The sequence below is a fragment of the Molossus molossus genome, unplaced genomic scaffold, assembly GCF_014108415.1.
Source record: "Molossus molossus isolate mMolMol1 unplaced genomic scaffold, mMolMol1.p scaffold_m16_p_21, whole genome shotgun sequence".
NCBI classification, from domain to species: Eukaryota; Metazoa; Chordata; class Mammalia; order Chiroptera; family Molossidae; genus Molossus; species Molossus molossus.
The window spans coordinates 22,370,370-22,385,097 of record NW_023425357.1 but is presented as its reverse complement, the minus strand read 5'-3'; the positions used below and the strand labels follow the sequence as shown (position 1 = coordinate 22,385,097).

Genomic DNA, 14,728 nt, shown 5'->3' with positions numbered 1-14,728 from the left:
GGTCCCTGATTCTTGACACTCACGTGTGATCAGCTGGGCCCGCTCTTTCTCTCCCCCTAGCAAAAGCAGGAAGTGGCTGACGATTGTTTAGAGGACATCATTCTCAGACCTCGGTTAATCTTGATATCTTCGTTACAACAGAGTAATTGGTCCCAGGGAAAATCTCCAAGGTTGACTTAGACATTGTCAGTATGAGCCTTCTAATAAAAAAACAGCTTACGCCCTGACCTGTTTGGATCTGTGGTTAGAGTGTCAGCCTGTGGACCAAAGAGTCTTGGGTTCAATTTCTGGTCAAGGGCACATACCTTGGTTTTGGGTTCAATCCCCGGCCCAGTTGGGGTGTAACCAATTGATGTGTCTCTTTCACATTGATGTTTCTCTCTCTTTTCCTCCCTCCCTCCCTTCCACTCTATCTAGAAATTAATGGGAAAATATCCTCAGGTGAGGATTAGCAAATAAACAAAAAAGCAGCTTACACCAATATTATTTGAGAATTTCTAATGAAGAATTTCTGAATGTATACACATGTGCTATATGGTATTAAACCTTTCTCAAATGTGTATGCTTTTTTCACCTTTTTTTTTTTTCTTTGTTAATTTTAGAGAAAGAGGAAGGGAGAGAGAGAGAGAAACATTGATGAGAGACAACATCAATCGGCTGCCTCCTGCATGCCTCCCACTGGGGATCAAGCTCACAACCTGGGCATGTGTCCTGACCAGGAATGGAACTGGCAACCTCTTGGTGCATGGGTCGATGCTCAACCACTGAGCCACACTGGCCGAACTCAAATGTGTATGATTTTTTTATAAGCAGAAATATAATTTTAAGGAAGTGTTAGTAGGTGTGTGGAGGGCAGGAAATGTTACCATTCTATAGATTCCTATCCTTTGTTCCTGAGTTGTCCTCTAAGGAAAACCCACCCATAGGACCTAGCCCCAGGGTTTCAGCTCCAAGCTTAATCATTATGGGTAGAATGGAGGATTTCAAGCTTTGATGAATAAGAACCCCCTGAAGAACTTGGTAAAAATGAAAAGGCCCTATCATACTCAACAAGGCTGGTAAATGCCCAGACCAGAGAAGTGACAGTGTAGAAAATTTACCAACCCTCATGGGCTCCTTCCAAGGCAAACAGAAAATACAGACTATGTTCAGGAAGCAGAGATCTGCATTGAAACCATGGCTTCATTTAAAAGCTATATAATGTGGGTAAGCTACTGACCCACTCTGAACCTTTGTCCCCTCATTTGTAAAATAGGGGTGACAAGGTCTATCTCTCCCTGGTTGATGAGATGATGACACCCAATAATGTACATACATTATTGATCAATGATGTGTGCTCCAGTTCTACATACAAGACAGAAAGCAAATACTACAAACAGTAAAACTTTCTCTGCACAAGATGTGTGATGTGAAGAAAACCACCTTCACAGTTCTGATCACAACTGTAATTAAGTAACCATTTGTGCAGTTACTAATTAGTATCTTCTCTCCCTGCTACAGTGTAAGTTTCAACAGAGCAGGGGATACACTGTTGCGGACCCAATACAGCACTTCCACAACCTTCACTAAGTGCCTGGTACATGAGACCCTCAATAAACATTTATACAAAATGAATGAGTGAACAGGATGATCACATGGAAAACACACATGTGCATGGACGCATCTATACATAGGCTGGAAGCCTCTAGATTGAAACTCTAACAGCACTTATTTCCAGAGGTAGATGAGGGTGATTTTAATTTCTTTTCTCTGCTTGTCTGTATTGCCTGAATTTTCCGCAATGAACACAGAAGACCTCATCAGCGTGTCCTCGGGTAAACGTGAGAGGGACTGGAGCCAACTACCACCTTGCCTAACAGAGGGGTTCCCTTCATGATTTCCAGCTTCCTCAGGGGCTTTGACAGATGTTCTCTAGAATTCAAATGGTTTTAGGAGCAACGGGAATGAAATGATGGCTAAAAATAAGTTGAATGTCTTTTGATGCACCAGCTTCCTCACTCTGATCATGGACCCTGCGCTCGGAAAAGAGTTAGCATAGCAGGGCTGAGACTGCGCCCTAAAAAGGCCCCTTACAAGCTTGGCCCTTGGCTGATGCCTGGGGACTTGGCCCTGGGGAGGGTTCCCACCACTCTAACAGATAACAGGAGTGGCTGGCTGTGCCTACGGGGTTTGTGTAAACACATGTGGTTTATACTGAACACCTGCTTTCCTTCTGGAAGCCAAGAATGTTGCCACATGCCAGGCAGAGGGTGCCTATGTGGCCAGCCCCCAATAAAAGCCTGGGCACTGAGTCTAAGAAGTGTCGCTGGTGGACAGCCCTTTACGTGGGTCATCATAACTCGTTTCTGGGGGAAGCCAGCATGTCCTGGGGGACTCCATTGGGAGAGGACTCTGGAAGGGGGTACCTGATCCCCCGACTTCACCCCATGCTGTTCCCTGTGCCAATTTTGCACCCTCTCGCAGTAATAAATCCTAGCCATGGGCACATACATCCTGAGTCCTGCAGGTCCTCCTAGCAAGTCACTGACCATGGCGTGGTCTTGGGGACCTCTGACACACAGGCTCACCTCACTGAGCCCTTGTCAAAAGCGGGTACGAGGCCTGAGCCCACTGGAGGGATGTCTGCAGCAGCACTGGGCAGGAGTCTGGCTGTACCAAAGGAAAAGGATGGTCCAGTGGCCCCTGGGAAAGAGGGACGTGCATGGGGAAGGGATGGACAGGCACCTCAGGACAGAATTCTTTCGAATTCTGGGTCACCTGGGATATGAGTCAGTCAAAGCATGTTGAAGAAGTCTTGTACTTTCGGTTCACTCATTCATTCATTTATTCAACAACTCAGTACCTGCTCATGTGGACCAGGCACCATTCTAGGCACCGGGGATGGAGGGTTGAATAAGATGCAGGAGATCACTGTCCCCACGAGTTTATATTCTAAGTTGGAAAGCCAGACAGGGCTGGAGGCAGACTTCAGACAGGACAATCAGCATTGGTCTCTGCAGGGAACATAGAGGCCCTGGGGTTGGGGCTGAGATCTCAATGACAGACACACAGAAGGAAATCTAAAGAGACAAGTGGGTGAGCCTAGTGGGAAAGTCTTGGTCTAGAATGGAGGTGCTCTTTTCAAGGACTAGGAAGGCCCTTGGGTGTATAGCTCAGGGAAGGAGAGGAAAGAGACAGGAAATGAGAATGGAGAGTTGGGCACGGCTTTGAAGACCATGGTCAGGAGGTTGGATTATATTCTTTGCCCAAAGGGAAGTCATTGGAGGATTCTAAGCAAGGACTCCCAAACTAGGATGTAAAATTAAAAGGGACTGTCCTGGCTGCTCTTTGGAGAATGGCGGTGATAAGCAGCACAGGAGCCAAGAGTCAGGTGTAGAACAGTGGTCCCAGCAAAAGGTGATCCCTAGTGGTTTTGCCTCCTATATTACTTCCTGCAATGGACCAGAGATGTGGACTTACACCAAACCTGCCTTGATCCATGGCAGGGGTGGGAGGGGACCCCCTTAGATATGCCTGTGCATTGCTGATTTTCACAGTAGGAGTCAGAATTTCTGGAGGGAACCAACCCAGCCTTGGCCCGTGTGCCTGCAGGAGGTGGCAGCTGCCACCAGAGTATGATGGTCAGAACTGTGACCTAGTAGAGCCTCATGCAAAGTGAACACCAGGGGCTCTGAGATGCTGGGGTGGGGGTGTCCAGGGAAGGGTCTCGAAGTGTCAAGAGCTCCTCCCATGTCCCCAGCTGGTATTGATCCATGGAAGTCATAGCCCAGCTCTATCCTCATCTTCCTGACCCTACGAGGTGCTACTTAGGCCTCTCCTGGGCAGCTCTTCCTGTCCATGTCTACTGGTTGTGCATCTCCCCATCCCTGGGAAGTCCTTCCTGTGACTAAGACTGCCTTCTTCCTCTCCGGCTCCCTGGGAGGAGGAGAGAATGCATCCTCTGGTGTCTCCATGAGCCCTGTGATGGGCTGTGGCATCTAACGGAACCAGGAACCTGAAATCACTGACCCTCCGATCTCTGCTGTTTTGGGCAGCCTTGGAATACGCCCTTTCCTTTGTATCAGAGCCGTCGCTACATGCCCTATTTGAAACCAGCCTATTGCCTTACACTGAGAAGTCTATAACTTTCTAGTTGTTTTTTGATAAAGTGGTTGATTTGAATCACTCATGCAGGTATTTCATCTAACCCAGGGGGCCGGCTGGGCTGGAATTAAGTGGGGAACTCAGTGTATGCCTACTGTTTTCTTTCTCCACGGTGCTTTTGCATGGTCGTTGGCTTTTGAAACGTGGGAATATAAAACCCCTCTGCATTTCCCTTTTCTTCGTGTTCATTTTTCAGGCTCTCATAGTCTCTCCCACCCTTACTGACTCCTCTTTGAGAAGGGGCTGCGGTGAGGCTCATATGTTGGTCCCAAAACATCAACCCTCCCTGCAGTTCATGACATCAACCAGGATATTCCTGGTGGTTCCCCAACTAGTGTTTGCTCTAGACCCGCTTCCATCACTGTGGTGTCTGCAGAGCCCTGGGGATTGTGCACTGGCTTCCCCAGCACCAACCCCTTCCCAAATCTGCGCCCCCGGGAACCCAGGCTACCAGTTTGGGAGCAGACACCAAGACCTCTCTACATTCATTTACCTTGATTCTAACATGCCCAAGGGTCAAAGGGCATCAGAATGCTACTCAACTTGGTTTTTTATATGGATGAGTCAACACAATTTACTGAAAGGTCTGGCTTTTCCAAGCAATTGATCATGCCACCCATATCAAACAGTACATTTCTGAACATATATGGATATGCATACTATATATCATTGTATGTAAAAGTTTATCTGAATGGGTAAATAGATTGATAGATGTCTAGCTAATATATATATTAGATACATGATATTAGGTATCTACATTTACACCTATCTAGAATTTGCCCATTTCTAGTGCTTTATTAAATGGCATTGATCCATTTGGCTACTCCTGCACTAATAGCACCATGTTACTTTGTAACATTTTCTTTTTTCTTTCTTTTTTTTTTTTTTTTTTTTTTTTTGTGGTACGTGCCCTTAGCAGGAACCGAACCCAGGATTCTCTGGTCCGCAGGCCGATGCTCAACCGCTGAGCCAACCTGGCCAGGGCTCATTTTTAATCTAAAACAAAAGTAAAGCTATACTAACCCATGGGGTTTGGGCATCTGTGCTGAGCAAACATGGATCCCCACAGCACAGAGCGTGAGCCCAAGAAGCTTGCAGAAGGGGCATGTCAAACCCTTGAGTCTCCTCCTCCCTCCCACCATGACCAGGGCCCCAAGAGGGCTGAGCTGGCAGCCACTGGCTCTGGAAGTCCTTGCCAATCAACATCTGGTCCTGGCCCCTGTCCTGCGGCTCCTGACCATGGTTAGATGCCCCATCCCCATGCCCGATCCTGCTAATGAGCCTGCCTGGCATCTCCTGGCGCTGACAGTTGAGAGAGGCAGAGCTTTGGCAAGCAGTAAGCAGCTCCGTGTAGCTGCATTAAAGACCGAAACGAGTCCTCTTTTAATTTGGTTTTTCTTCCCCTGTAAGAAGCAAGGTTCACATGACAGATAAATTGCCCGGAAATTCCAATTTAATAAGGCACATGCATTTTTCTGGCCCAGAAGCACAGAAAACATCTCGCACGCTGGTATTTTTACACCAAAAGGTTTATTAAAAAGACAGCTTTGAAAAATGTCCGAAATTGACACAGGGTGCCAGACCGGTGGTCAGAAGGGCTGATCCGACAGGAAGGCCCAGCGGCCAGGAAGAGGAAGAGCTGGCTGGTGGTCACGAGCTGCCCTCCCCTTTGGGGATAAAGCTCCGAGGCTGGGGAGGATGTCACCTACATCCAGGGTCTTCACCCAGGTCTTCGTTTGCATTGCACGGGCCCAGCGCAACCCAGCACTGGACACTTGGGAGTGCTCAGTAAATGGAGTGTCCCCATCTCTGTCTGTGGCTATGATTCTGAATAGAAGCAGCAAGCTGACGTCAAGATCTAGGACCCAGGCATGCCTTCCAAGGCCTGTGATGGGCAGCCCCAAATAAAATAATAAAATAAAATAAAATACAGAGGAAACAAAATTGAAAGTCCCAGTGAAAAATGCAGTTAAATTGCATAGCAATAGATGCCTGATTATGTGTCAAGGAAGAAAATAGTGAAATGCTACCCTGTGAACCCCTCAAGCCCTTGCATTCACTGGGAATGTGACACGTACAAGCCTAACCACACTGGGCAACGCCATTAGGGAACAGCTTCCAAGGTAATGTCTGTAAGCTTTTAACTGCATGTTACAACTTCTCATACAAGAGAAGAAGCAAAGATGTTCATTGTACTGCGAAACCACAGCATCATAAGATGGAAAACATGACAGGGAGAAACAAAGAGCATTGTTTCTTTGCCAACTTGAAAAGCTCTATGATGTCCATTTTATTTCTATTCTAAACTCTAAGTTGAGTAATCAGGGACTCAATTGTGGTCCATTTCAATTTTTCATGATTTCAAATATGCTTAACCAGCACAAATCACTCCTAGATCAAGGGTGAACTTGTTGCCTAATAAGATGGGAAACAAATGTTACCTTTCTTTGCATTTTCTGTTTCCATGATTGTTGCAACTGAAAGAGACAGAATGTAATAAATTATTGGGCAACCACCATGTACCAGGCGTTCTACTTGGCCCTGGAAATGCAGAATAGCCAACACCTGCTCCTGGGCATAAGTAACACACTGTACCCCAGAAGCTGGCTCACCAGCACTGAATTCCAGCTTTACCACCTCTTGGCTGTGCTGCTTTGGGCAAGTTGCTAAGCCTCTCTGAATCTAGATTGTCGTATCTTTAAAACAGGGATGATACTAACTGTGTTTGATTGTTGTGAACCACAAAAATAAATGCGATGCTGGATTGTTGAGCCAGGCACAATGGGCGTGTGGTAGTTTATCTAACTCTAACCTCTTCCCGACATCAAGCTCAGAGTTTGGTGAAGGCGGCAGGCTCACGAGGGCCCATACTACACTCTAACAGGCATTCTAATCTATGCATGTACTGAGCACGGACCTAGAGAGAAGGACTGGTTCTCGCTGGGGAACTCATACACTTGACCAAGAGGAGACGTTTCAGCTGGGTCCTAGAAAATAGAAGGGGTTTGTGAGTAGACGTGTAAATTGCTGTCAAGATGGAAAGATGAGTGTTTTTTAGCGCAGTTCATTCTCAAGAATAATACACTTCTTCTGTTTTTAAGAAATACAGAAATGGTCATCGAGGCAGCAAGAGGGTGTGGGAAAACCTATGTTAGCCTCATTCATTCTCTCCATCTATTCCGTGTTTCAGCTTCGGAGTGTTGTTTTCCCAGGGCTCTGCTGAGATCTCATCAAAAGGGGGAACGTGCGCCTGACCCCTCACACATATGGGTGGTCCGACTCCGCCCTGAACACGCACTTCCTACCAGGCTCAGTTCACCCCCACGACTGCCCCCTTGAGGTCCCTAGGCGTATCCCACCTCACAGAGCAGGGACAGAGAAGTCACTGGTCCAAGATCACACAGTTAGAATCTAGGTCTTCTTCACTCCAGAGTCCCTGCTTTGAGCTCCCGTGTGATGCTGACAACACGTGTGTTTGGGCAGAGCCAGTGTAGTTTCAGAGCCAGGCCCTGCCACTAGACAGGGTTCAAATCCTGACACTGCCATGGACTGGCCATTGGCCTCAGTAAAGCTGTCCCCCTGGTTTGGTTTTGTATTCAGGAATAGTTTTGTGGGTTTTTTTAATTTTGTCGTTGTTTTGTTTGTTTTAGCACAGGAATACTATTTATTTTTTTCCTTGGCCAAAAATAAAAAAGTCAAGTACTACATTTTCTTTTAAATCTTCACCCAAGAATGTGTTTATTGATTTTAGAGAGAGAAGAAGCAAGTGAGAGAGAGAAACACATGTGAAGGAGAAACATTGATCGGTTGACTCCTGTACGCACCTTGACCGGGAATCAAACCCACAACCTTTCAGTGTACAGGATGACGCTCCAACCGAGTCACCCAGCCAGGGTCAAATACTACATTTTTTAAAAATAAAAATAAAAATTCTACTTAAGATTTCTTTTTTAAATATATAATAGGTTTAAAACGATAGACATTCTGTGAGAATTAAGAAATCGACAGCCTGTAGTTGGTATTTACTAGGAATTGCATTGAATCTATAGATTGCTTTGGGTAGTATGGACATTTAATGATGTTGAGTCTTCCAATCCATGAACATGGCATATGCTCCCACTTTTTTATATCTTCCTTTATTTATTTATTTCCATTGTCCTGTAGTTTTCTGAGAACAAGTCTTTTACTCCTTGGTTAAATTTATTCCTAGGTATCTTAATTTTTTTGTTATTGCAATGGTAAATGGGATTTTTTATTTGTTTATTTTTTAGTTTCTCTTTCTGAGTGTTCATTATTGGTGTATAAGAATGCCATCAATTTCTAGATGTTAATTTTGTATCCTTCTACTTTGCCAAATTCATTTATTAAATCTGGTAGTTTTTTGGTGGAGTCTTTCGTTTTCTATGTACAATGTCATGTCATCTGTGAATAATGACAGTTTCACTTCCTCCTTTCCAATTTGGATGCCTTGTATTTTTTCTTCTTGCCTGATCGCTGTGGCTAAGACTTCCAGTACTATGTTGAATAAGAGTGGTAAAAGTGGGCATCTCTGTCTTAAGGGAAATTCTTTTAGTTTTTGCCCAGTTAGTATGATGTTGGCTGTAAGTTTGTCATATATGGCCTTTATTATGTTGAGGCATGGTCCTTCTATTCCCACTTTATTGGGAGTTTTTATCAAGAATAGATGCTGGTTTTTGTCAAATGTTTTTGATATGATCATATGATTTTTATCTTTCATTTTGTTTATGTGGTGTATCACATGTATTGATTAGCAAATATTGTACCAGCCTTGTATCCCTGGTATAAATCCCACTAGGTCATGGTGAATACTTTTTTATATATAATGCTGGATCCAATTTGCTAATATTTTTTTGAGGATTTTTGTGGCTATGCTTATCAGGGATATTGGCCTGTAGTTTTCTTTCTTTGTAGTGTCTTTATCTGGTTTTGGAATTAGAATTATGCTGGCCTCATAAAAAGAGCTTGGAAGTTTTCCTTCCTCTTGAAGTTTTTGGAATAGTTTGAAGAGACTAAGTGTTAGTTTCTCTTTGACTATTTGATAAAACTCCCCTGTGAAGCCATCTGGACCAGGGCTTTGTTTGCTGGGAGTTTACTGATTACTGCTTCAATTTCTTTAGTTGTTATAGGTCTGGTCAAGTTTTCTGACTCTTCCTAGTTGAGTTTTGGATAGCATGTATTAGTTTGACAACAACCTCAAAAATTTTTAAATCTCTGATGGTTTCCCATTATCCAGAATCCAAACCCCTTACAACAGTGGTTCAGGTTCTTAATAACCAGTCTCTCCAAACTCATCTACTTTTAGTTTCCCCTAGAAAGTATGTTCCAACCACAACCATCTACCTATTCATTCATTCAGTAACTATATATTGAGTGTCATATATGTGCGAAGCAATGCTGTAGGAGCTAAAGTCATAACAGTGAACAGATAACTCTGCTCTCGTGGCACTGACATTCTGGTTAATACCTCTGTCCCATGTGTCAATCTGTATCATTGTCTCTTCCGGACTGGCCTTCTCATTCCCTGACAGCATCCCACCCATTCTCCTGTCTTAGTTCAGATGCTGCATCCTGTATGAGGTCCCTAGGGTTACCCTCCATATTGGTAATGACTCCTTCCTCCCACTGTCCACGTGCCCTCCCTGTACCTTCATGACAGTGCTCCTCCCACACAGTCTTTGCATGAGGTACATTCAAGGTGTAAGTGAAACAAAACTGGACGTGGACTCGGGAGATGAGCTATGAACTCTGCCTCCATGAGAAATGGGCAGGTAAGAGCTCCATCCTCAAGGGCTTGTCATGAAGAATAAAGGAGGCTCGAGTGCAAAATACTTAGCACAGAGCAGGCCCTCAGCTGGCAGTCAGCCATTACTTTCTGAATGAACAACTGGAGCCCTGGCCGGTTTGGCTCAGCGGTTAGAGCATTGGCCTGCGATCCAGAGAGTCCCGGGTTCAGTTCCCGCTAAGGGCATGTACCTCAGTTGCAGTTTGTCCCCAGCCCTGGTTGGGTTGTGAGGGTGGCAACCACTCGATGTGTCCCTTTTACATCGATGTTTCTCTCTCTCTCTCTCTCTCTCTATCTCTCTCTCTCTCCCTCCCTCCCTCCCTCCCACTCTATCTGAACAAAATATCAAAAAAAAAGTAAAAGTTGAATGAACAACTGTAACCGTAGTGATATTTTTGGATTTGTATTAAGATTCGATCATCTGGCCCTTAGCATAGGAACTTGTGCCAGCACTCCGAAAATTTCTTGAATCTATTTTTAATGTCATCTAATGTTGTTAGGGATTTTTTTTCCCCAGGTATTCTGTTTTCAAGGACCCGGCAGGCTGGCTGAATATTAACCCCATCAATGGGACCGTTGACACCACCGCGGTGCTGGACCGCGAATCCCCATTCGTCCACGACAGTGTGTACACTGCCCTCTTCCTGGCCATCGACAGTGGTGAGTACATCTTTAAATGCCATTGAGTATATACTTTTCCATTATAAATATACTTTTACGTTTAACATTGATTCTGATATGGCTGGCGATGTTTTTAGGAAGACTGTACGTACACGGGATGCAGAAAAGCTAATGTAGAAACACACAGCGAGTCAGAAATATCCCCAAGTCCTGGAATTCCCAGGTCTTTGTTGACTCAGAGGTCACAGCAGCGAGCTCACTGTGTCCCATCTCAGGCAGGCAGTGGGTTAGGGAGCCATGCTGACGTCGTCTGGGTGTCCTCAGAGGTCACAGCAGCGAGCTCAGTGTGTCCCATCTCCGGCAGGCAGTGGGTTAGGGAGCCATGCTGATGTCGTCTGGGTGTCCTGCTCTTATCTGCGTGGGGCGGGGGGAGTCTTTAACTTAATGCAGGCTGAAAGAAAGTTCCAGATGACATCCTTGGCCCTGACAGCCAAATTGTTTGCCCAGCTTTCATCCTACAATGATGTGCTACCGTGAAAAGACGTCAGGGGCGCTCTGCTAGGAGCCTCATACTCACAAAACAATCGCTGCTCATTCAAAAGCGAGTCCTCACGGTCCACGTGCCGGACGCCACTGCACAGGCCAGGCATATGGCAGTGAACACACGAACATGACGGTCCCCATGCAGCTGGCAGGATTTGGGGGAAAGGAAGAAAATTGAGTAAAATACATAATAAACTTTGGGGGGGGGTGAGAAAAGCATACTACTTATGTATGAAACAGGAAAATAGGAAAAAGAGATAACTGATGTCAGGATGCTATAATTTTAACTCCGCAGCCCTGGAGAGCCTCGCTGAATAGGTGACATTTGAGTGGAAACATGAAAGAAATGAAAACCAGAGCAGAGAGTGGGTGACGCGTGAAGGGACTGGAGAGGCAGGTCACGTAGGGTGGTGTGGGTCCCATGCCATCCTTGGTGTCCACTTTGTGTGACAGGGAACATGGCTGCCACGTTCTGAGTAGAGTTCAACGTGCCATGATCATTCTATCGCTCCGCTGGGATCACATGTAGGGAGAAGCAGAGAGATGCCCATGATACTTTAGGCGAGATGGTGGCTTGGACTGGTAACGGGGAAGGAGATAAAGGGAGATCTGATTGTGGGGGTGTTCTGTGTATTTCGGACACAAAGCTAACAGGATTTGCCATTGACTGAGATGGGGGGGCAGAGTTGTTCTGGGGGCGTGTTAAGCCAAGATGTCTGTTGCATCAAGCACACACGAGGTTCTGCTCTCCCTATGGTCCCTGAAGAGCCAGGTGTGTTCAAAGCTGGAAATTTAGTTTGAGTCCTATCGTCTAAATGAATACGCATAGGGCTCTTTATATGTAGCCTTCATTCGGCTCAGCAGTGGGTGAACTAAGAGTCTCTGCAGGCTGGGCTCTCACACACAAACCCAGTCAGGGAGCATGTCTGGGAAGTGTCATCAGTGCGACATGCAATAGGTGGAGACAGCGTCAACATAACATCAGCCTTTGAGTTGGCCTTGAGAGACGGGTAGGGTTTGGATAAGTGGCAGCACGGGGACGTGGAGATGCCAGGAGCACAGAGCAGAGGAAGCACAACTGGAAGGGAGTAGGCATGGGAGGGAAGAGGCAGGAAGAGAAAAGGCGTATCCACTGAATATGTAGACAATGGGTTTGGATATAGGTGGAAAAGTCATACCTTCAAAGCATCTCAAAATTCAGACAAGTCATTTGATGTATATGCATGTATGCATAACCAATGGACATGGACAACAAAGCTGGGGACAGGGTGGGGGATGGGGAGGAGGGTGTCAATGGGGTAAAAAAGGAGAAACATCTATAACAAAAATAAAATTTAAAAAAAAGAGAGAGAGAGGGAGAGAGAGATAGAAACATCAATGAGAGAGAATACAGATTGGCTGCTTCCTGCCTGCCCCCCACTGGGGATTTGGCCCACAACCTGGGCATGTGCCCTGACCAGGAATTAAACCAGTGACCTCTTGGTGCCTGGGTCAATGCTCAACCACTGAGCCACACCAGCCGGGCCCCACAGGTCCTTGAGGAGGAAGCTGACATGATGAAGGAGCACGTGGACCTGCACCCACAGAGAGCTGGGCACTGTGCTTGCTCCTGGAGGCTCAGAGATGAATAACACGTGGGCTTCGTGCTCAGCGAGATGAGTTATTTGGGGAAGTGTGTTAGGGACAAAGCTTGCGGTAGGATGTCATAACCGTTCGGATGGAACTGAACCCAGAGGAGCCCCTCCTCCAGGCTTAGGGTGGTCACAGGGAGCTTCTTGATTGAGGGCATCTCTAAACAGAGTGGTCAAGGATAAACTGAGAAAAGTAGGTCATTCTCATAGAAGCCTGAAAATGTGCATGTGTGGGACACTGAAGAGTGAGTCAGCACCGGACCTGGCATGACAGGCTCCATGTGTGCAAAGATAAGGGCGGAGAAGCAGGCAGGCCCCTGACTATTGTAAGGTTGGAACAGGGTCTTTGTTGAATGCCCATCTCCTATCACAATGCCTGGCACAGAGCAGGTGCTCACAGACCTAATAGGTCATGAAATCGGTCATGAAAGGCTCCATGGGCTAGGCCAAGGGGTTTGACTTATGTTCACTTGCCTCCAGAGTAACTTTGTGGATGGATTTCTTGATCGTGTTAAATTGGAATATATGGCTGTATTTTGATTTTGAAAATTCTTCAAGCTGTGCCCTTACGGAAACATGAACATTTCTATTTCAATAAAAACTTAACCAAAAAAGCAATGACTATATGAGAGCATGTGCCTGATCTACGGTGCCCTCCCCAGGAAGGCTGTAGCCATTCACGTATTCCCTAGGTACCTGTTTCCCCTAGAGATAGACTCTCAGCATCTTATCATTCTCGGGAAGGACAATCCTTGGCTGCTGCTGGGCCAGGACAGGTGAGTGAGAAGGTGTCTGCAGAGAGAACAGAGCAAAGCCTACACTCTGCAGTCCTTATAAAGGCAGAAGGACAGCCCAGCTGGTGTGGCCCAGTGGTTGAGCATCGACCCATGCACCAGGAGGTCGCCGGTTCAATTCCCGCTCAGGGCACATGCCCAGGTTGTGGGCCCGATCCCCAGTGGGGGGCATGCAGGAAGCAGGCATTCGATGTTCTCTCTCATCAGTGTTTCTATCTCTTTTTCTCCTTTACCTCTCTAAAAAGCAATAAAGAAAAAAAAATTTTTAAGGCAGAAGGACACATCACAACTTGTAAACAGCTCTGCTTACTCAGTTCAGAACAACAATGAAGCAGCACCAACAAGTTTTCTTCTAGGTGCCTCTTCACGACTAGAAACTGTGAGATCGGAGTGGTGAGTGCAGAAGGCAGCTGGAACCAGGGCTGGAAACCTGTTCTGAGGTTAAAAGAAATAAAACGTCCTTTGGACCTTGGGACCCCAGAGCTAGCCCAGACAGATCCTAGAATCAAACTTCATTATAATATTGGCAATGCCCGGGCTAGAGAGGGTTTGGGGAAGAAAAGACACTTGAGCCCCTCCCTGCAGAAAGAGGCTAAGTGGTAACCCACGGAGTCCTCAAGGATGTGCAGGACTCTTTGTAAACTGTTACCAGTTTTAAATGAGCTACAAACTGCCTAGCAACATTGTTTCATTACAACTGAAATGCTTTTGTTTTGCTAAAGCAGGACTAGCTACAGTTAAATGACTGGACGAGTAAAGCCTTTAATCCTATAGATTAATAAGGTGTGACCTTTAATGTTGGCAAGCATTTTATCTTTAGAGATGAATATCATCATTTACCTGACGTGGTCCAGATTTTCTGAAAAGGTTAAGATGGTGCCTCCGAGTACAGGAATGCTTTTATTAAAGACTTCAGTGAACACAGAATTGCCGGCCTCTTTTAAAGGGGAGGGAGGATAATAACTGTTAAAAGGAAAATACCGAGATGGAGAGAGGACTTTCCGGAATGCAGTAAGACGAAATCCCTTTGGGGATGCTGACGAGAAGACAAAGCAGCAGCAATTAGCACTGGGCAAATCCCGGTATGACTGTCACCCTGCTCAGGTAATCACCAAAAGGTCAAATGTTAGTCTCACTGTCTTCTATGAGCTGCAAACTACCGCAAGCAATTTCTCCTAAGTGTTCTGGAATCC

At 45.9% G+C, this 14,728-nt stretch overlaps 1 protein-coding gene across 1 annotated transcript in view; it reads left to right on the top strand.

The window, feature by feature from the left end:
- Nucleotides 1-14,728, top strand: part of CDH13 (cadherin 13) — an 840,526-nt gene that overhangs the window by 800,060 nt on the left and 25,738 nt on the right. Inside the window, exon 12 of the mRNA XM_036275129.1 lies at nt 10,464-10,606. Within this exon, the coding sequence (XP_036131022.1) occupies nt 10,464-10,606 (143 nt within the window). The remainder of the gene's footprint in view (nt 1-10,463; nt 10,607-14,728) is intronic.